The 21,793-nt window shown below is 37.4% G+C and overlaps 1 protein-coding gene across 1 annotated transcript in view; it reads left to right on the top strand.

Moving 5' to 3' along the window:
• The first annotated feature begins 1,436 nt into the window (after positions 1-1,436).
• Positions 1,437-21,793, top strand: part of PDR2 (phosphate deficiency response 2) — a 38,010-nt gene continuing 17,653 nt past the window's right edge. Inside the window, exons 1-14 of the mRNA XM_077387256.1 lie at positions 1,437-1,694; positions 3,624-3,926; positions 4,810-4,902; positions 10,027-10,235; positions 11,045-11,117; positions 11,226-11,398; positions 11,485-11,653; positions 18,999-19,103; positions 19,178-19,288; positions 19,394-19,480; positions 19,743-19,925; positions 20,026-20,076; positions 20,187-20,312; positions 20,457-20,536. Of these exons, the coding sequence (XP_077243371.1) occupies positions 3,678-3,926; positions 4,810-4,902; positions 10,027-10,235; positions 11,045-11,117; positions 11,226-11,398; positions 11,485-11,653; positions 18,999-19,103; positions 19,178-19,288; positions 19,394-19,480; positions 19,743-19,925; positions 20,026-20,076; positions 20,187-20,312; positions 20,457-20,536 (1,709 nt within the window). The 5' untranslated portion in view covers positions 1,437-1,694; positions 3,624-3,677. The remainder of the gene's footprint in view (positions 1,695-3,623; positions 3,927-4,809; positions 4,903-10,026; positions 10,236-11,044; positions 11,118-11,225; positions 11,399-11,484; positions 11,654-18,998; positions 19,104-19,177; positions 19,289-19,393; positions 19,481-19,742; positions 19,926-20,025; positions 20,077-20,186; positions 20,313-20,456; positions 20,537-21,793) is intronic.

The following is a 21,793-nucleotide window of genomic DNA, read 5'->3' as shown; positions in this document are numbered from 1 at the left end:
ATAAATATAAGATGGACACTATATTTTCACATAACATACATGATCATCTCAATGAAAACAATTATCTTAATATATTGGAAAATAATTGGCCCTACCTAAGATTGAGTCGGGTTTTCCAATTTAAAACCCGATCCTACGCAAGACCCATGATTTCTAAAAGCGACCCATGTTATTTTCGGGTCGAGTCAATGCAGGTCGGGTAAAACCCAACCCAAGTTGCACCCCTAGTTCACTAGGCTTAACGAGAAACAACCACCCAAGGAAATGGGATTCTCGCTCTATTTCTCAATTGGTTGAAGTTTTGTATCTCGAACTTGGTGGTAGGTTCAATCCTAGCTTACCTACCAGGGGGGGGGAACTATTATATACTATAGAGGTAGCAGATGCTTTCATACTAGTTGAAAGTGATGGATCCACATGGACAATTCATTACCCTTGTTAGGTACCTTGTTGATACGCCAGAAGCTCTAGAGCTGATGGAACGTGTTAGGCCGTCCTCAGCAGGTGGCAGCCCACTTCTGTTATGGCTTTCACTCTGGCCTTGTCTCCAGAGCCCACTTCTATTACGACTTTCACTCTGGCCTTGTCTCGTGTGGCTGCTCCGATATCAAATGTTAGGTTCCTTACCGATACACTAAAAGCTCCAAAGCTGATGGAACGCGTTAGACAAGACCCTTTAAATTTGTCCCATACCAGGCTGGGTCTCGCCTAGTCCCATACCTAGGTGCCCCCCCCTTCTCTCTCTCTCTCTCTCTCGTACAGGACATTTGGAGTGGGAACTTCAGAGGAAATCTCCGACACTCAGGTTATGTATGAGGCAGCAGAATGAGAACTAAGCACCGGAGGCTGGTGTATCACCTTTGGAATGGAATCCTTAAGGTGAGTAATTTATGTCAATATGGGCTGAGCTTTATTTTAAAAAATATATAAATGGAATAAACTCATACTCGACTCATTTATGAAGACAAAATCCGCTGTGAAGTGAGCCTGTGTTGCTACTCTCGCATGCAACAGCCCATCTGCGAAATGTCCTATGCAATGGACGCTAGCAAATCCCAAGTAAGATGCATATCACTATGAACATTAACATTACACTGTTGCTAGGAAAAGGCGCTGCAAAAAAAAGAAGCAAGGAAGTTCTATGGTGACACGTGCTGATAAAACAAAACAAATTAGTAGCGCGTATCTCGAGTACAAAGGCAAAAAAAAAACATGCTAAAATGGCGAAATCGATGGCTATTCTTAGCCCTTATTTATTTTCAGTAATAAGCGATCCCGTTTTAGAAGTGTTTTCCTTAACGACTAAAATATTAGAAACTAATTTTAATATCGGCACGAGAAAAAGCTAGGCATGAGACGACCTGTTCGTGGCCTGGCCCCACCCTAATGTGAGACCACCTTGATCAGATAATCTTAAAAGTCCGTAATGCATTTTAGGGTTACCCAATGTAAAACTACGCACTTTATTTTTCTAGTCCTCTCTCTCTCTCCATAATCCCTTTCCCTCGAACGAAACTCATTTTCATCTCCACCCGATTCCACCGCTACTCGACTCGTCCTCAAGAAAAAAAACCCTTTTCCTCCAAAGATCGAGATACCAAGGTGAACGTCCGAGTCCACTCACACGCGAACTCGGCTACCGATCGGACATCGACACCATCGAACCTGCACCATCCTGGCTAACTCCTCCTCAGGTTTGTTTTCTTCTTCTTCTTTTTTTATAAGGATCTAGGGTTTTTTCGGATCTTGGATCTCCCTTTTTATTTTCTTGGCACAGTGATTATGTTTTTTTTTTTTTTTTCCATCTGGATTGAAGTGGTTTTTGGGTGTGGAAGTGATATATTGGCCCCCTTTTATTCCCCAGACCACCTCCTCACTAGGTTGAAAAAACACATAATCAAAAGAGGAAGAAGATCTCGATCTCTTCCCTTTTCTGCATATTTTTCAGAGTTATTTTCGGGAACAATCGGGGTCGGAATTCTTTTATTTTTAATTTTATGGGTAATTTTTTGCGTATTAGGGTTTGGGAATTTATTGTGTGGGATCTGTATTTAACTATTCTCCTTATTGGTTTCTTCTTTCTGTAAAAACAAAGAGAACTGATATTCTAATCCCAATGCAAAAATTCTCTCAATACTTTCCAAAATGGAAAGATCTCAATTTCTGCTAAAACAACCCTGTTGTGTTGAGAATGCATCTTAACATTCCAAAGATTTGCTGTAACTTTTATATACAAAATTTCCTACAATGAGAGGCCACACAATTTTAACAATTGAGACTAGTTTTCGAACGTCACTTAAAACACAGTCACAATTGGAACTCTATAAACTTCTGAGAGTCAAATTCCAACATCTGCAGTTCCCAGATATGATCCACCGCTCATCTGTCGGCTCGATTGCTGGTGAAAATATTGTTTCCTGAAGCATATTTGAGGAAGAGCCTTAAAAAAACCCAATTCAATTCCCCACAAGGAAGCATCGTCATGATGCATGGACGAATGCATACCATAAGCTATGTACATGCAAATTGCAATTTCGACACATTTTTTTAAAGTCATTTCAAATCTCTCACCCACAAAAATAGAAAACCACAGTAAAGAGAATTAGAAGCAGGAATTAGTAGATTGCTCCCCACATCCAAAGCTCTAAACATACATCTACGTTATGGCGTAGTTGCATCTAGAAAGTACTGGTCTTGAACGTACATACAACCCGAGAGATTTAAAACCATACCTTTAGCTTCAACAGAGAACGATTCATTAGCACTCCTCAATTTCAGTTGTCTATTGCGAATTTGCGACAAGCGAAAATGATTCAGTTTTTTTTTTTTTTTTTTCCTGAGTACTATTTACTATTTTAGCAAATTCGACTACTTGCTCTAATTTTAGCAGATTATTTGATGTAGTGATCTTTCTTGTGACCGAGAACGAGTTTTGGGATGGTTTTTTACTTTCCTTTTACACTGGTCACTTCGAATGAACCTGTTGCTGTTTTGTTTTATTTTTGTCTTTTTAATGGAAATTTGAAACCTTCAATCTTCTTGTTTTTATGGTGTATTTAGAGGACCTTAACAAAGTTTAATGGATAATCTAAAATAGTTATATTTCTGGTAATTGTGATTGTCAGGGGCTTTTGAATATTAGTGTTTTCTTTGGTCTTTGAGATCGTAACTCTGACCAAAATTTTCCCTGTTCCATTATTTTTTGAGAAAAGGAATATATTAATATTTAATATCTGGGTTCTTTTGATAAAATTTAGCAAATTATGGGCTTAGTGAGTTTTAACAGATTATCGTAAGTAATTATACGATGAGGATGATCTTTCATATCTTTGAGTTTGACTATTTTTCTGCTAACCTTGGATAAAAGTTTAGCCAATCTAGATTTTTCATGTTATTTTTTCAATTTAAGTTCCTGCAGATTGAGAAATGAATGCAAGGTGTAGTTGTAGATCATTACTCCAGTCCTTTATATCTTCTTTAATTTAAGTAATCAATCATTTACATTTTTAGGTATTGTTACATTCTTTTTTATGCAATTTAGAGTATTTCTGTTAGATCTTGAGAGTTCTATTTCCATTGGATCAATGGATTGAATGGTGTTTCCTTGTCTTATTTTTGATCAGGTTTTTAACTGATTTGTGGGAAGCGGCGGGCCCTGTGGAGGAGTTTTTTTCACGATGTCAAGAATCCACGTTGATGGGAAAGTAGTACAGGAAGTTGACTTAATGAGGAGGAGACACTGGATGTGGCGCTTAGACGTGTGGCCGTTTGCTAGTCTTTATTCTATTTGGCTTTTTATTGTTATTCCTAGCATCGAATTGGGCGATGCTGCAATAGTTTTTGGTGGGCTGGTGTCCATTCACATTCTGGTGCTTCTTTTCACTGCTTGGTCGGTGGATTTTAGATGCTTTGTTCAGTATAGTAAGGTTCGCAGATTATTAAAACCCTGGTCAAAAGTTCATTTATATTCTGCACTGGTACTTTTAGCACTTTTATCATCCTTAATATATGTTTCCTGCTTGACGATTGATTACTCGCATTATATTGTTTAGAAGAGCAGGGTTATGCATTCATGACGTGATTGGTTTTTTTGAAAGATTTTTTTGTTTGGATAACTTACATACATTATCTTTATTCCTTATTCATCTTCTAAAGACTTCTTTTCACTTTTTTTTTGCTTGTGGGAACCATAGTAAATGTGTTTTGTTTCTTGGATTATATGTATAAAAAAATCTCACGCTTTTTGTTTTTTATATGTGGCCATTCATCTTACTCAATTTGGAGATAGGCTTCAATGCTTCCTTTGCTTTCTCTTGTCAATGTGATGGTTTTTTTGTTTGAGCATTTTGATGCATCATATAGTAATGCAAAATTGTATGTTTTTTTGTTTGTCATACAAGAAAGGCTAATGAGTAGCTAACATCAAACCATGCTTGATTGACTGCACATGTGAGAAAAGTGAAAAATAGAAAGATGCCACAAGAAACCCTAACTCACTGTTTAGAAACTCCCTCAGTAATCATTGACTCACCTGAGTCGGCTTCTTTTTACCCTGACCGAGTGCTTGTTTGAGTCCGTGTTTTGCCTACCAAGTCAATCAATAGTACTTTGACTCCATGGTCATGGAAAATTTGACCATGGCAATCCTTGACTTGCCAGAGTTGACTCCCTTTAACCTTGGCGGAGTTCTTGTCTGAGTCCAAGTTTTGAAGTACTGCCTTAAATCATGAAATAATTGTTTGTTGTTGCTAGTATGTCTTTCTGTAATTTAACCTAGTTCTTTTTCTTTTTGTATTCTTTTTTTTTCAGGTGAAGGATATTTGCCAAGCCAATGCATGCAAAATAACTCCTGCTAAGTTTTCTGGTTCGAAAGAAATTGTACCACTTCATTTTCGTAGATTGGTAAGTTCCTTTTTACTCTGAAGTCACGCGGCCATACATTCATATTTTTAGTTCTTATATCAAGATATACAGTTGCCTCTATTCAGTAGTTCTTAAACAACTAAATATTCAAAATGTTCCACCCGTACCATAATTCTGGTTATGATCATTGTCTGATATCCTGGAGAGTGCAAAAGTCTGGGTTTCAAATGTGATTAGGCAGTGGACTGATTTGTTAACTTGCCTTACGAATGTCCCAGCTATTCATACTCCTGCACTTATGATTAAGTGTTCAAACTAAATTAATAGCATCTGGTATGATTTTCTGCAGGTATTTTGTGGGTAATTATGAAACTTGAATTATATTCTTAAAATGAGTTCCTAATTATTTTATCTCTTTTTCTATCCCTAATTTAGACGTGTGCTCCAGTTTAATAATCGTCGAGGTACAATTGTCTTATAGGTATTGATGTCAATGTAAGATCTTTAGCCAAAGTTTCTTCTGAACGTTCAAGATAAAATGAAGGCTTGAAGTTGATGGATTAGCATCGGCTTGGAATAGTTTGCTTTGAAGAACTTTATAGTGGAATGAAATGAAAATTAGCTTTTTCTGTCTTGTATGATCTTCACCTTTAATGCCATGTGACGCAAACTCTTATCTCGTAAATTTGGTTGCCTAATGAAAACCAGATACTGAAATTGGTTAGGAGTTTGAGATGGGACTTGGTTGATGGACTGGAAATTCAAGGTGAATATCCAAATTCAATAATATATAATACCATCTATGACTAACGGTGGAAGCAGACTGAGGAAGATAAATTTTTAAATTAAGGGGCTGTTTGGAACTAGGAAAAAAACTTGTTTTTTTTTTTGAATGGTAACTAGGAAAAAAACTTTTATGGAACAAATATTTTTGGGGAAAATGAACCAGGGTAGTAAGGTTTAAATTTTCATAGAAATCAGGGAAATTTTTTGATTTTGGAAACATTTTCCATTTGAATTCTTTTCCTGTTTCCTAACAGCCCCTAGATGTCTAGCATTAATAATGTAGGTTGGAGATAGAAAACTGACACTATTTTGTGCATGATTGGGGACTCGTGAAGCAAGTTTTGATTGGATATTTTTGCAGCATATGGACTTGGAAAATCTCCTTAGGGAAGCTGCAAATGATGGTGTAGTTGATCTAAAAATTAACTTCTAATTTTGGGCCTGGCTTCAATTTTAACGGCTTTATCTTCTTGAGATCTCTGAATCTTTTACTTGGTTTAGACTTTAGAGTGAAATCGATTGAAAGATTTCCCAAAATTGAGCCAAATGGACTGCTGTTTGAAGTTTGAGATGCAGGAATCGGAAAATGTTAAGGAATCAATGGGGAAAGTAAAGAGGAAACGTGTGAAAAGAGTCACATAAGTGAGCATGTAGATATGCTCATTAGATCCGTATAGAACAGAATATGGTTATTGTAAGTTACGGAGGATGGGTTGCTGTAGGTTAGGGCTACAAGTCCTTCTTCAAATTTTCAATTTTATAAATGGTGCTTTATTCTTTTAGGTTCAATACTAAGTTTATGAAAAAAAGTCTTATGTTTTATTTGAAACTTAAAGCTGAGTTTTTGTAAGTTTTACATATATTCCTTTTTTAAATATGCTTTTTTGGCATTACCAAAAGGGGGAAACACTCACTTTGGAAATATAATGACCTAAATAGGTAGTGCACTATTAATTAGGAGGAAGTGCGATTCCTACATTTGGGAAGCGAGAAGATTTAAGCGAGCTTCCGACCCAACTAGGGAACTTTTGAAAGATTTAAGCGAGCTTCCGACCCAACTAGGGAACTTTTGAAAGATTTAAGCGAGCTTCCGACCCAACTAGGGAACTTTTGAAAGCTATGATTTGAATGTCTAAATACATCTTCTCTATGTTGGCTGGTTGACACTCGTGGTTGTGTCAAATAACAGAGACATTGTAATTATGGCATTAAAAGATCTTTGATCTTTGCCCCATGCAGCTATTCCAACCAGCATGTCGATGAAGACTAATGCATGCCTTGATATTTGATACCCAAAAAACCACTTTTCATCGTAGGAATACTATCAAACATGATACAATTCAGTCGCGACTAACGACTGACTTGTCGATTCCGCAAAAAGTTGTCCAAATCCGTCCTGACCCCCCGCAACAAACACGCGCGCGCGGCCGGCGCCCTTCTAAATCTGAGAGTCATGGAGTACAAGCCAATCGACTGCTCCAGGCTACCACATACCTCCTTATCCGGTATGACTAAAATCCCTCCCTCGATCCAATGGACGATAGCTAGGACATTTCTACTTGTTCATTACCGGTTCCCAAGCCTTGGATGCAATCTCTAAGTTAACCACCTCTTGCTTAAATTACATCAGCATCAATTCTAACCTCCTTCACCACCCTAAACATATCACCTGATCTCAATCCTCTTCTGTTCCCAAATTTTGTGATGTTTTCATTAAGAATAGTTCTGTGATACTAAAGGCATTATTGGCAGTTAGATGGTGCTTTTTTTTTGAATGGTTGGTTGTTAGATATTGTTGATTAATTATTAATGTAAGGTATTATTTGACTTATGAATGGTGAGGCAGTCTTTCCTTGGTTTCTTGAGATAGAGAATGCTGGTATTTCCTGGATTTCTTTCAGAGAATGGTGTAGTGTACTGGGCCGCCCTTTTTTTCCCCTTTCAGACAGAATGAAATGAATGTTTAAATAGTTAGATGACTAAAAATCCCAACAATCTTATCTTATTTGTATCCAGAATCCTTTTTTTTTTTTTTTTTGAATAGTAACAGAATTCATTAAAAGAAGACTGAGAAGGTCCCCCTTCAGAACAAAGACACACATACAAACCAATATAGGCTATTACACCCCACCCATATTCAGTTAGGGCGGAAGGAAACCAAAAAGCTCTAAAACCTGCCTAGAAACTCCATCTTTTGCCAATTTATCTGCCATTGCATTAGCAGATCTTCTCACATGTTGATATAAAACCGAAAGCCCTTATGAACGATCTTTTATCTCATCAAAGTAATGTAGAAATCTCCACGGAGGATTCAGAGATCCCCTGAGCCATCTCATAACATTAAGCGAATCTCCATCTACAATGCAACTGCCTAAATGTGCCCTTTCTATGGTCAAAATGCCTTGGTGAACTGCTCTTACCTCTGCTTCATGCGAATCTGCTATTCCAATTTGTATCCAGAATCCTCACAATCATTTAGCCCTTCATGGATTCAAATATGGATATCTTCCAACCCAATCCTGCTAGTCTTGGAGATCGTTGATCTTCCTGTTTTAAACTTGTAATTAATATTGGATATCTACTGCTTAAGTTCCTTCTTGCCTTTTGTTTTATTTTTTCCACTGGAATTGAGCTCGTCTGACATACTTTATCCCCTTTTCCAATTTTTCTTGCAATTCTACTCAGTCTTATGAATCCTGCAATCCACTCCCTGCTCCCTGCTCCCCGAAGGATCCTTGTTGAAGTCCCAAAAGACGAACTAGAATAGGGAACCAGTCTATGCCATTCAAAAAAAAAAAGAGGGAATCAGTCTATTTCCATTGTTACCTTCTGGATTCTCTCTTTCTGTTTCATTTGGAGTCCCTTTATCACTGTTTGGGCTTCGTTGTGTGACAAATTCCTCATTTTCCTCATTCCTACTTGATCCAGCGGACTTCTGATCACCTGTGGCTGAGACAATCAACATCCGGGTCCTGATAACAAAGATTGGGCTTCGATCACAGGGGATCTCACGTGATTAACCTCCAACATCCTAGCCATAGGATTCTTGGGAGACTGTTTGCGGGTCTTCTCCTTAGCAGTCATATCCAATCGCCCGCTCCCCAACGAAGGATTTCGCTTTCTGTCAATCTGTCCTTTAAGAACATTTTTATTCCCTCCATCTCCTATCTAGTAAAAAGGGGCATACTGGGCATATGTCTTTTTTAGTTTTATATGAACTGGAAAACCTTTATTTTTGTTAGAAATTCTATCTTAATTATTTTTTATTAACCCTTCCATCTGTCATTTTTATCGTCCTATGGTACACGACCATTATACAGGTACATATACAGACACGGGAATAGAGATGCCACTTTACACTTTCCAAAATCTAGGACACTGATATGGATTCGGGTATCCGATGATAACTTGGATTCGTAAGGTACCTTGATAATGATACAGATGTGCATAAATACGGGAATGGAGATTCCATTCAGCCATTTTCCAAAATGTGGGACACGAATACATATATCCCATGTGATGAGATAAGATACAAGTCACCTATAAGTAAAATATTATAAAACTTTACTTGATTTAACTTGGACTATGTTAATTAATACTAAATTGCTATTATAAGACATATTCGAAGTATAATTGCTATTATAAGACACTAAGTAGCAAAAAATATGATAGTTAAATCGAATATAGAGGCATATGTTTGAAACAAGACAATTATTTGACCAACCAAAGTATCTATGAACTATCTGACTATCGTTTTGTGTCAGACATGTCACTTTTGGCCTCCATAAATATTTGAGTATCATAATTTCAAAATTTGTGAGCGGGGTGGGTTGGGTGAGGGTTATGGGGTCTACAAATTTCAATTGGTGCAACCTTATTTCCGGATAGCATGTCTTCTTGTATAATTCTTCTCTCCCCTTAACTGCAATATTACAGTTATCATTCACTTTGGATTTAGTTTTTCTGAAAACCAGTGCAGTGAAGGAGGGTGAGTGTGACTGATATTGGCTGTTATGTTGGAACGATGTTTGTATCCCCAGATTGCTTTTTTTTTTTGTGACACTATTCATGTCCTTGTGGAACCTAGTGAGACAAAATATCACCCTTTTTATGTTCTGCAACTTAATTGAAAATTCTTGTTCAGATTTCTTATTTTCTTCTATTGTGGCATGTATTATGAAATCGTTGATTTTCTTCATGAATTTTGTGGCACCGTTTACTTACTAACCTTTGAGTATTAACTTGTGAAACATAATTTCCAAATGATTTGTTTTCATCTTTTCCAAGTTTGACTAGGCACATTTTATTACCCTCTTTAGTTATTATTGAGAATAAGATTTTATCCTTTTGATGGTTAATGGATCTGCAAATATGCAGTCGGTAGGGTCATCAACAACTCTGGCAGCGGATGCAGAGGAAATATATTTTGACTTTAGAAAGCAGCGTTTCATTTTATCGAAAGAGAAGGAGACCTTTTGCAAGCTCCCTTACCCTTCAAAAGAAACATTTGGATATTATCTAAAAAATACTGGCCATGGATCTGAAGCTAAAGTTGTTACTGCCCTTGAGAAATGGGGACGGAATGCGTAAGTTTTTGCACTCCTGCGTTTGGTTCCCTTTGATACCTTAATATTCGGTTTGATAACCACTTATAATTCCTCTTCTGCTGCTGTAAATCAAACGGTAATTTTTCACATTCTCCTAGTGAAGAAATTAGTAAAATTATAAACCCTATAGGTTGGCACCACAGATTCCACCCCCAAACCCATATTTTGATTGTGATTCGACTATATCAATTGTACTTGAACTACACATTGTGCATATTATGCCAGGTAACTACACATTGCAAGATCAAGAAAGTGGCACTTAGATGCTAATGATTATGATGCAACCTAACTACATAGGTCCTTCAAATCTGAATATTGGGAAGACGGACCTTTGAAGAAAGAAATGTCATTGCATTTTAGTGATTTTTATATATTTTTTGGATAATTTTTTTTGTTTTGCTTTCGAAAGTTCATACATTGGAAAATGGTAGGAAACATTGATGCTTTTAGAGATTCTATTTTGAATTGTGGATGTTTTAGTTTAAGTGTGAAGGTTGAATCAGGACTAGGTTATGGTTAGAAACAGTTTAGGAAGACATTTGTATTTTTGAGAAAATTTGAATCAATTTTATTTTGAAAGCTTCCTTTTTTTGTTATAAAGGGACTATATCTTGTTTATAAAAGGGCTATATCAGGACAGAATTCCTGATTCGAATATGTTATTATGGTCACTCTTCCTCAATTAGATTGCACATAACATTGGTTCCGTTGATAATTCTAAAATTGTATGAGAGCATGTTTATCTTCACTCGCTTTCTGATCTCAGTGCGCTTTTGTTTGGTCTGCAGATTTGAATACCCACAGCCCACATTTCAGAAATTAATGAAAGAGCACTGCATGGAGCCATTTTTCGTGTTCCAGGTTAGTCATTACACATGATTTTCTTGCTGTCCAGCTTAGGAATTCTGTAATGTTGTCATGCGGGGTCCCCTACCGAACTCACATTTTAAGATAATGCTTCATTTTTAGGTCTTCTGTGTGGGACTCTGGTGTTTGGATGAATATTGGTACTACAGTCTGTTCACCCTATTCATGCTATTTCTGTTCGAGTCAACAATGGCAAAAAGTCGGTTAAAAACGCTAACGGAGCTCAGGCGTGTGAGAGTGGATGGTCAAACACTGATGGTGCATCGTTGTGGGAAGTATGTAATCATAAACTAATTAATTCTTTTCCTTTTATTAGGGAGGCCCCAGATAGCTAGTTTGTACTGAATGCGCATTTTTATAGGTGGGCGAAGCTCTCTGGGACGGACCTTCTTCCTGGAGATGTTGTCTCCATAGGGCGCTCATCTGGCGATGGTGAAGATAAGTCCGTTCCAGCAGACATGCTTATTTTAGCTGGAAGTGCGATTGTGAATGAAGCTATTCTCACAGGCGAGTCTACTCCTCAATGGAAGGTGGTTCTCATTTCTATTTGCTCTTGATTTTATTTTTATATGATTTCTATTTCTAATTACTTGTTTTCTAGGAATAGCTTCGGGAAGGTTGCTCTATGTGACCTGGTGGTCATAGGTTCGAGTCACGGAAACAGCCTCTCTGCAAAGCAGGGGTAAGGCTGCGTACATCTAGCCCTTCCCAGACCTGCAATGGCGGGAGCCCCATGCACTGGGCCGCCCTTTTTTTTTTCTAGGAAGATACGTTGTAGTATTAGATACATGTGGATTGCAGATTTAGCTGAGAATTTGACTTGGACTTTGTTATTCTTTATCTGATTATGGTTAGATGATTAATTGATTTATAATTTTACTTCATGGGTTCTCAAATGGAGTGAAATCTTACACTCTAATAAATATATAGGTCCTTGTTTTTCTTCAAACCCTTTCTCCTTTTTAACTGATCCTTTTCTTCTAGGGATAATATCAGCTTTTACTCTTATCAATTGAATTTACATCATTTTGATGATTCAAACTATATCAGTAAGTTATACTTTAAAATTTGCATTCACGTGTATCAACTTGCTGAGGGCTTCATTATAAGTACGTTTTTTTCGCTTTTGAAAGTATGGTTCCTATAATTTCAAGACAAGAATCCGAGACTATCACTTCGAATGGACCACCAGTCATTAATTTAGTGCTATATGCTGACAGCAACAGATATGTGGAGGAAAGGAGTTCGAATATCAACTGTATTGCTACAGTTGATATTCGAGTTAACTATATATGCACCCCTTCCTTTTTCTTATGATGGTAACTCACATAAATATAACTCAACTCAATTACGCTCTTTTTATTTTATTTTAAATGACATATTTCATTAATATTCAGATAGCATTTGGGACCAGGAGTCCCAACCTACAATACAAAATATTAAGATGAATTGGCACCGGCATACCCGAGACCAATTCAAAAATAACCAAAATAAGTTGCAGTAAAAAACACAAACTATTCATTTTCTCTATTCTATAGCATGCCTTCTTTACATCTTTCATAGCATTCTTTCAAAACTTTCATCTGTACCTTTTTAAAGCTGCACATAATTCTTGTTCCCCTACACAAGTACCTCTTGAAACTACAAGTAAACTGATTCGTCTGAAGCTACCGTACTTGCATCCTGAATCTCTAAAACTCTAGATCTTGACGTAAAACTCCAAGAAGGTATAGCAAAGCTAGAGTATCCAGACAGGAAAACCTAAGCGAAAGAACGAATCTCTCAAGCTATGGCTATTGAAGATTGAAAACTTCTGGATAACGACAGGCAATTCACAGTGTTATTAAACAATAGGTATCTTGGATGATTATGAAAGGTAATTACCCTCTAACAACCTACAACCCAAATCCTGAAACTCCAATGAAAGCTACCAGATTAGATGAAAAACTACACTACCACCATAAGCACTAGACTGAGGGAAGAGTCAACCCTAAACAAGAGACATCAAGGATTCTCAAGCCTAGGGGGATGAACCTCCCACTAAAGAAAACACTTGTAATGAAACAATCCCAAAATCACCTATCTCCTACTATAATCCGATCTTCATTTTTCTTTCTTCTTCATTTCTCTATCTATTCCTTTTCTTCTTCTTTTTCCTTTCTCTTCTTCATTCTCCTTTTTTTCTTTTTTCTTTTTTTTTCCGGGGCCAGAAGGCCTTTCATTTAGGGTTGCTACCCTCGGCCCCCTTCTCTCCACTATCCTTCTCCAGTCCTGACTCCCTTCGTTCTTTCAGATCTCTAATTGCCATAGACCGAAACAAATTTTTAGTGGCTTAAAGATCATCATCAAAACCTATTCCAAAGACATCCCTTATAGCCAACAATTCATCAATTTCCTCAGAGGGAATAACTTTACTTTCTTCCGACTCCAAAAAATCCATCAACCTTGAATCTTCCTTTTGGCCTTCCACTTTCACCCCCATTCGAGTCCGAATCTCCATGCTGACTTCTCGGTCTAGGGAATCCCTTGACTCCTGGGTTACATCTACTGGGGTACCCACCAATTTTTCCAGTCTCTCAATCTCTGCTGCCTTAACCTCCTCCCAACGCTGACGGCGGGCTCTTGGCTACTCTTCCAGAGCTTCCTTAAAGTATGGAAGTTTATAGATTCTGATAGAAGCCTCCTTTGGGTCAGTCTTCCCCGAAACCTTTAGAAGACCGTCCTTGTTAGCCAGAGCATCCCTCTTGAGTTGTTTCCATTGTCTCTTCCTGACTCCCATGGAGATTTCCCTTAGTGTAGGACACTCTTCTGCCACCATTTTTACATCGTATTCAAAATCTCTAAGAAACTGTAGATCATCTACCTCGAAAGTGACCGCCTTCCTCTTTCTACATGAGGGATCAGAATCGGACGACATGGTAGATGAGAAGGGTTTATCAAAGTCTTTTAGAAGAAGGCTAAACTTGGAGACTAAGTAAGTCTTACTTGGTTCTTCTTTTCTCCGGAAACCCAAGAGATTTCTTTTAAACAGAGAGAGACCCCCTTTCGTAGCTAATAAATGGTTTTCGAGACGCACGCCCCACCCCTTCTGACCTACTTTTTCTCTCTGAAACAGTGTGCCTTTTCTGGAGGGGTTGACACGAAACCCTTTGATGTGACTGCTGGTATCATTCAAAACTCTTAAACTTCTCTTATTCTTTTTGCTTCTAAAAAAGCGATTTTTAATCTTTGCCGCCTTTTGTACTGACACTGGTTGCAGATTGAGACAATCAGAGATATCTTTTTTGAAAGCTTTTCCAGCGTTAATACAAGATTTAGCTTTCAATGTCTTCTAACACAACCCTTTCCCAAGCCTGACAGATTTCCCTTTCAATGATGGGGCTAAACCTTTTGATGTATCTATTGGTTTTTCCATTCTCGAAGTAGAGGATAATTCAAAATCTGGGGCAGATCTGTCCAACGGTTCTTTTAACTTGGATGTGACAGATTTACCCCCAGGGACTGCCGGTACAGGCCCATCCACAGGCGGGTCAACTGCCGGCGATAGTTCAACAGAGGCTTCTAAAATAGGGGCGGAATCCCCCTTCGCCGAAAGATCCTTAAAGGACATTAAAGCCTCATCCACCATCTTAACTCTATCTGGATAAACAGTGGAATCAACCATAAGGTTTATAAAGGATGGTAGACAATTCCACATCGATGTTAATACCTTAACAGATGCAAATTCCAGACAATGGTCATGACTGCCAGACATCTGTGTTTCCAAAACTTGTCCAAAATGTTGACCCAAAACCTCCACCGTGGAGAGAGACCAAGCATGAAGTGGAATATTAAAAAACCTAAGCCTCACTGTTCTTGCACCAGTATTTAGAGCAGGAGACCACAGATGAAGGGAAACAAGATATCCTCCTAAAGCGCCACCTCCCCGCCGTAGAATGTATGTAGCCCGACTCTGAGACTCAAAACAGAAAAGCACAATTGAAGGGCTGATACAGAACGGTTTGCTGAGAAGCGGCAAGGCCCATTTTCTCCTTGTCCAGGTTCAAACTTCTTCCAACGGGGTACCTATTAAGCAACTTTTTATGGTCTTCTTCTTGTCGTTGATCAAATCAATTGGGATAGTAAACACATGGGTTTTCTCATCCACTCTAGGTGTAAGGATCTCCTTGGGGGTCGCCCTAGGTACCCACTACTTAACGACCTCTACCTTTTTATTATACTTCGGCCCCAAGTATTTTTTGCAGATACGTCGTGAGCCAAAGTTGTTGTAGTTGCACTTCAAACACTTCCAATCACTTTCACTTTGGTTTGGAACAGTCAGCCTTCCTCGAGCAATGCCATTTCTGAAATCAAACCCTCTTGTCATCATGTCCAGATCCTCCTGGCTCCCTAGTGATCGAGGAAAAGATCTGGGGGGGAGCCATGATGATCTCTCTCTCCTCCCCCCTTGACTTATCATGATCAAAGATCTCCGGCAACAACTTTTAAAGATTCCTAGCGTATAGAAAGCTTCCTGAGCTGAATATCCACTTTCTACAAGATCTAGAAAAGTTGGGCCACCCTGTCAAGGCTGGAACCACAAACGCATTGATTTGTGAAGTTATCCAAGCTCGACGGGGGGTTTGCGTACCGGCGGTTAAAAAATCTCGGACAGACATTATTCTCCCCAAAAACTTACTTTATCATGCTTGTTCTACTAGACTCGATGATCATCAACTCAACTAAGCCCTTGTCCCAAACTAGTTGGGTAACACACATAAATAGAGAATGTCATTCAAAACTTGATCGAAGAACCAACGTTTATTAAAGAAGCAATAGAGTCAATTCCAAAAAGTACTAGTTTGAAAGGCTCGTTGGAATTGATTTGCTACGGGATTTATATTATACGCTACCGAAGCACCTGAAGTACTAAACAAAATAGGTATTAGTTTTGTAATGGTTGGAGCAGCAAACTCGGATTCACAATAACTACAATAAGTTCATCCTGTATGTGTGCTCGTTGTTTTATTTATTCAGTAAATTTTTTATGGGTGATTAAACAGGTCCACAAGCTTCCAACCATATCATTTACTTTCTGTAAGATATGGTTAAAGTCTCATACAGTTGGTTAACGCAAAATCATCTTTACTATACCACAGCCTATTTGGACCTTTCACTTCTCTTTAGTTTGCATGAGGTGTCATCGTTGGACTTATCTTCAATAAAGAGTTTGACATGAAAAGAATTACAGATGGATCTTCAGCTGTCCCAATAATGCAAGAACTCCGACTTCATTTGAATTGTTAAATCCTACATAGCTCGAGAAAGCTATTCTGACTTCACCTTTGACATCTCTAATACCCTTCCAATTCTAGCTAATCTCCGGTAACCAATTAAGCTTCCATCTAAGTTGAGCCTGAAAAGAATTACAAATGGATCTTCAGCTGTCCCAATAATGCAAGAACTCCAACTTCATTTGAATTGGTAAATCCTACATTGCCCGAGAAAGATATTCTGACTTCACCTTTGACAGCTCTAAATACCCTTCCAATGCTAGCTAAGCTCCGGTAGCCAATCAAGCTTCCATCTAAGTTGAGCCTGAGTGGGTAACTAGAAGTTCCCTCCATCCTTTTTAAAAAAAAAAATTGTATCCAAAAAAGTGCCAAATAAGGGACAAGTTGTCCCCTAACAGGCTACAACAGAACTGCCCCTACATACAGTAGGATCAGCTTACATATCCGTTATATGCTACCCATCCCCATTCCCCGTTACATTACCCAATAGCCGAACTTGAATCAGATCCAACAAAAAGTGCCATATTTGTGGGCCCCTCCAAAACATAATGTGTGCGCGCTATGCCACACAAAATTCTCCACCTCATCCCAGCTGGCGATTTCGATTTTTAAAAATCCCGCTCGAAGACTTAGAGCTATTGTGCTCCCCTAATCATGCACGACACCACTTATTTATTTTTATGGCCTCCATCTTCAACCACAACTTTTCAATTGCAATTCATGAACAAATGTTTATGGTGTGATTTAAACCTAGCATGGAGTTCCCTCCTAACTCCTAAGTGAATTGATATGATTCTTGTGTGTGATAATTCCAACATAGGGATATTCAACCTGCATATATGTGCGAACAGTGTCTGTATGAGTAAGGTAAGCTTTGTTACCCTATCACTCATTATCCAACAGCGAGGCATGTGTGGAGATTCTTCATAAATTTTTACAGTAAGAGTTCGGTTACCACCTAGAGGAGCCTATAACAGAAGGAAGGTAGGGTGACCCTTGTAATAAAGAGTACAACTTATGGAGAACACCTTCCTACACCAACATTTATTGTTTAGAAGAATACGGGTAGAATATTAATATTTAGAGATGAAATTTTTCCAGTGTCATAGTGAACAAAACCAAGAATTTTGTAACTACTTTATCTTGTACTGATATTACGAACCTTGATCTACACAGATCTAAGGCCATAGGCTTTTCTTAACCTACTAAGTGGTTCTTCTATAGAACTTATACCGTCTCACCGTTTATTTTTTTCTAAACATCATGTTCAAAAAAATCTTGCTCCCAACCGTGTCATACTAATCCTCAATGACAATCTGGCTCCCAACTCTGTCAAACAATAAACAATCTTGCTCTCAAACATTCACCACAATGACCCTTGTTTGTCCTTCAATTTCTGCAACTGTTTAGGAAGATTTGATTTGTGTTTTGATATTAACAAAAACGTTAAATAAAACTAAAGAAAAATTTCAAAATATGAAGGGACCTAGGACAGTGCATTAGAATATGAATATGGATCTTGTCTCAAACTAAAAAAAGGCTTGCTTTTTTGGATGATGATAGAGTAAAAGTGACTATGAAATAATAATTGATTTCATGTCGTTAACTTTTTCATGTGCTCTAAATTAAAAAAAAAAAGGCTTGTGTCGAGGTTAAGGTTTTGTTCTTAGCACTGCTGACAAAATTGATCTTGCACATACATGTGTTGCAGAGCCTCGCACTTGTATATGGTTTTCTATTTCTCTCATCTTCCTTTCTATTACTGTTTTATCTTGGTGGGAGTTATCATGATTGACCAAATGTGACTTTCCACAACCCACATTTCAAGTTGTCTTTAGATGATGTTGGTCGAGAAGAGGTAGCACCATGGTAATTGGGGGTTCTTGGGGTTGTTGCATCTGAAGAAAATCCCTACCATCTATATACATCTAACAACCTAGTTGTAGATTTTTAAATCTGTTTGTCTTTCATTTTTAATTTTTTAACATAGCCCTTGTTGTCGCATGTCTACAGAAAGAAAATAAATGCCCTGAGCAAAAGAGGCTCAATAGTCTGGCCGGCAAAAAAAATAAAAAATGGTGCGGCTATGCTCTGATGTCTCAACCGGCCAGATTATGGCAGTGATTGGTCGCTTGAGACTTTTGAATATCTAGTATTTGAGAGTGATGGCTTCCTCTAGGAATTCATTGACATTGCTAGGGGACCTCACAAACCAAATGCTCATGAATACCCACTTATGTCCATGACTCCATGTATCATGACTCAAGAAATTAGAAATGTCTAGAAAGGAAGAGGAGGCTGATTCAAATGATACTGAGTCATGATACATGGAGTAATGGACAAAAGAAAAGACATTGATTTCAGATTATTTGAATCTGATTCCTAATATGGAGTCATGGACTGTTGATTTTTAATAATTGTTTTTTTTTTCCTTTAGGTTTGGGACACTCGGAGTATTTGATTCCTAATACGGAGTTATAACAATTATTAAGAATGGCATGGGTCATGGAGTCATGGACTGTGTTCATTCTTAATAATCTGATTTCTAATATTTGAAAAGCCATTAAAGCTGATTTTCAGATTAATAATTGTTTTTTTTTAGGTTTCGATCATGGGCAGGGGCATTGGGGAGAAATTATCTGCCAAGCGAGATAAAAGCCATGTTCTGTTTGGTGGGACAAAGATATTGCAGCACACCCCAGATAAGGTATTTCAGATAATGTCTTTTTTGTTCATGGATCTTTTGCATAGCTCACTGGTTTATGTTATCTTCCGAATCAGTCGATTCATCTTAAAACACCGGATGGAGGCTGCTTGGCTGTTGTTCTACGAACTGGATTTGAGACAAGCCAAGGAAAATTGATGCGTACAATTTTATTTTCCACTGAGAGGGTAATGAATTTTATCTCCAATTAAGAATTGGTCATTGCAGTTTAAAAGGATTGTTTATGTTTCTGATAGTTGCTCATATAATCTCAAACCTTTTTGGTATTTCAGGTTACCGCAAACAGCTGGGAAAGTGGGTTCTTCATTCTTTTCTTAGTTATCTTTGCTGTTATTGCTGCTGGTTATGTACTTAAAAAGGTATCATAAATATCATTAAAAAAAAGTATCTGACTTTCTTTTTGTGCAAATGAGATATGGGTTATGTTTTTTTATGAAACTTTTTTTTTCTGGAATTAGTTATCTTTTTGTGCATAATTTTTTTTTTAATGTTTTTATGCCATTTTCATGGAATCAAGAATTATGAAACTTTTTTTTTACTCCCTATTGAATATGACAATATATTGATATTGTTCTTTAGTCATTTTTTTCACTCTTTCGTAAGAAACTGGTTTTGATATAGGGCTTAGAGGATCCAACAAGGAGTAAATACAAGCTTTTCTTGAGCTGTTCATTGATTATTACTTCTGTCATTCCCCCTGAGCTGCCAATGGAGTTGTCGATAGCTGTGAATACATCTTTAATTGCACTAGCGCGTCGTGGGATATTCTGCACAGAACCATTCCGAATTCCCTTTGCTGGGAAGGTAAGATCAACTATAGGATGTTCTTTTTCACATTACATAAGTTTCATTTTTTTTTCTTATGAACCATTTAGGCTTAACTTATACAGTCTCTTATCTGCAGGTTGACATATGTTGTTTTGACAAGACAGGAACACTTACATCAGATGACATGGTATGGCAGTTGGGAGAGTAGGCTAAGATCATGTGTTTTTTCCCTGAATTTTAAGATCATGTGTTTAGTTGCTTGCATCTTTGACTTGTAAATTTTTGCCGCTTCTCCAGGAGTTTCAAGGAGTTGTTGGGTTGAGTGATGCCGTGGATTTGGAATCAGATATGACTAAATTGCCTCTCCACACAGTTGAAGTTCTTTCTTCTTGTCACGCCTTGGTGTTTGTGGACAATAAACTGGTATGCTTTTTGTGTCATTTGTGGATCTCCATTAGACTCTTGATTACTTATGCTGTCATTTGCACAAGACTCATTTATATTAAGCATTTCATATCTCGTAACTTACATAAGTTTTTTCCTCTTTAACTCCATTGTTGGTTGTAGGTTGGTGATCCTCTTGAAAAGGCTGCACTTAAAGGAATAGATTGGATATATACATCTGATGAGAAGGCCATGCCTAAAAAGTATGCTGCAGTGTTAAATCTTTAACATGATCTAGAAACTTTTCCTCTTGAAAAAAATAGTACAACCTTATGATGGAAGTGGAGTAGTTTGTTCTCTTTAAATTGATAAGATTCATATTTGCATATACTAAATTTTCGCTTGTGTGTATGGGGGGGGGGGGGGGGGGGTTTGGTCTGTGCGGTGGAGGGTTGGAGTATATAGAAAAGACAATTATTTTCTATTGTATTGATATTAGTTACTGAATTTTTTCATAACTAACTTGGAAACTCTTCAAAGAAAACTAACCCAAACCTTTTTCTAAAAATGTAACTTTCTATCTAGTTTTGTTTTTAATTATAAAACAATCAACAACGAGATATAAGAATCTAACTCTAGAAGCTTCAAAGAGCCTGACATAAACTTAAACCACATTTTCTCCTACTTAAACCTCTTCGAATGAAAACAGAAACTCTAGAAGCTTCAAACAACCACATTTTCACCCAAAACATGGACCTTCTAAAATCCAACAAAAATATTCAAAAATTCAAATATATTCACCAAAATTCATAAAAAATTAAATATGAATCCTCATGATCCAGTGCAAATCTATAGGTTATTCAAACCAAAATAGATAATTAACTTAAACTTATTCGAATTTAAAATATTTTTTATTCAATTTTCGAAAGTCCATGCTTTGGGAGAAGATTTGATTGTTTGAATCTTCTAGAAATAGTTTCGGTATTTGAACTATTATGTAGATGTTTTGCATTATGGCAGTGATTGATCACACTGTCATTTGCGCTAAAATGTATTTTTGTAATTTCTAGATGTAGTGGTATTAATATGCAAGCCACATATTAGAGTTATGACGAGATGAGTTTTCTCTCTCCGAGAAGGACGAGAGTTTTGTAACCCTAACCAAAATAGTGAAACTCTTCTCCCGTATAGGCACACTACCAAACCACATAAATCTTGTGTGTTTTCTTTGTATGTTTGTGTTTCTTGCATCTCGTTGTATTCTTTTGCTGGACATCTTGTTCGACCATATTTTGAGAGATTAGATCTCTCTCGCATTTCTACACGAACTGTTTTTGTAACCATTACAAAAATGAAGAATTAATGAAAGTAGATAAATAATGAGTAAGATACGATGTTGTCCCAGAGGAAAACAGCTGAAAGAAGGCAAACTACTTGCATTAATTCTTAATTTTTGTAATGGTTACAAAAACAGTTTGTGTAGAAAATTGAGAGATCTAATCTCTCAAAATTGGGTCTAA

Source organism: Tasmannia lanceolata, unplaced genomic scaffold (assembly GCF_043159265.1).
Source record: "Tasmannia lanceolata isolate RefF3 unplaced genomic scaffold, GAP_Taslan_0.1 ptg000008l, whole genome shotgun sequence".
NCBI classification, from domain to species: domain Eukaryota; kingdom Viridiplantae; phylum Streptophyta; class Magnoliopsida; order Canellales; family Winteraceae; genus Tasmannia; species Tasmannia lanceolata.
This window is presented reverse-complemented; position numbering and strand designations above follow the sequence as displayed.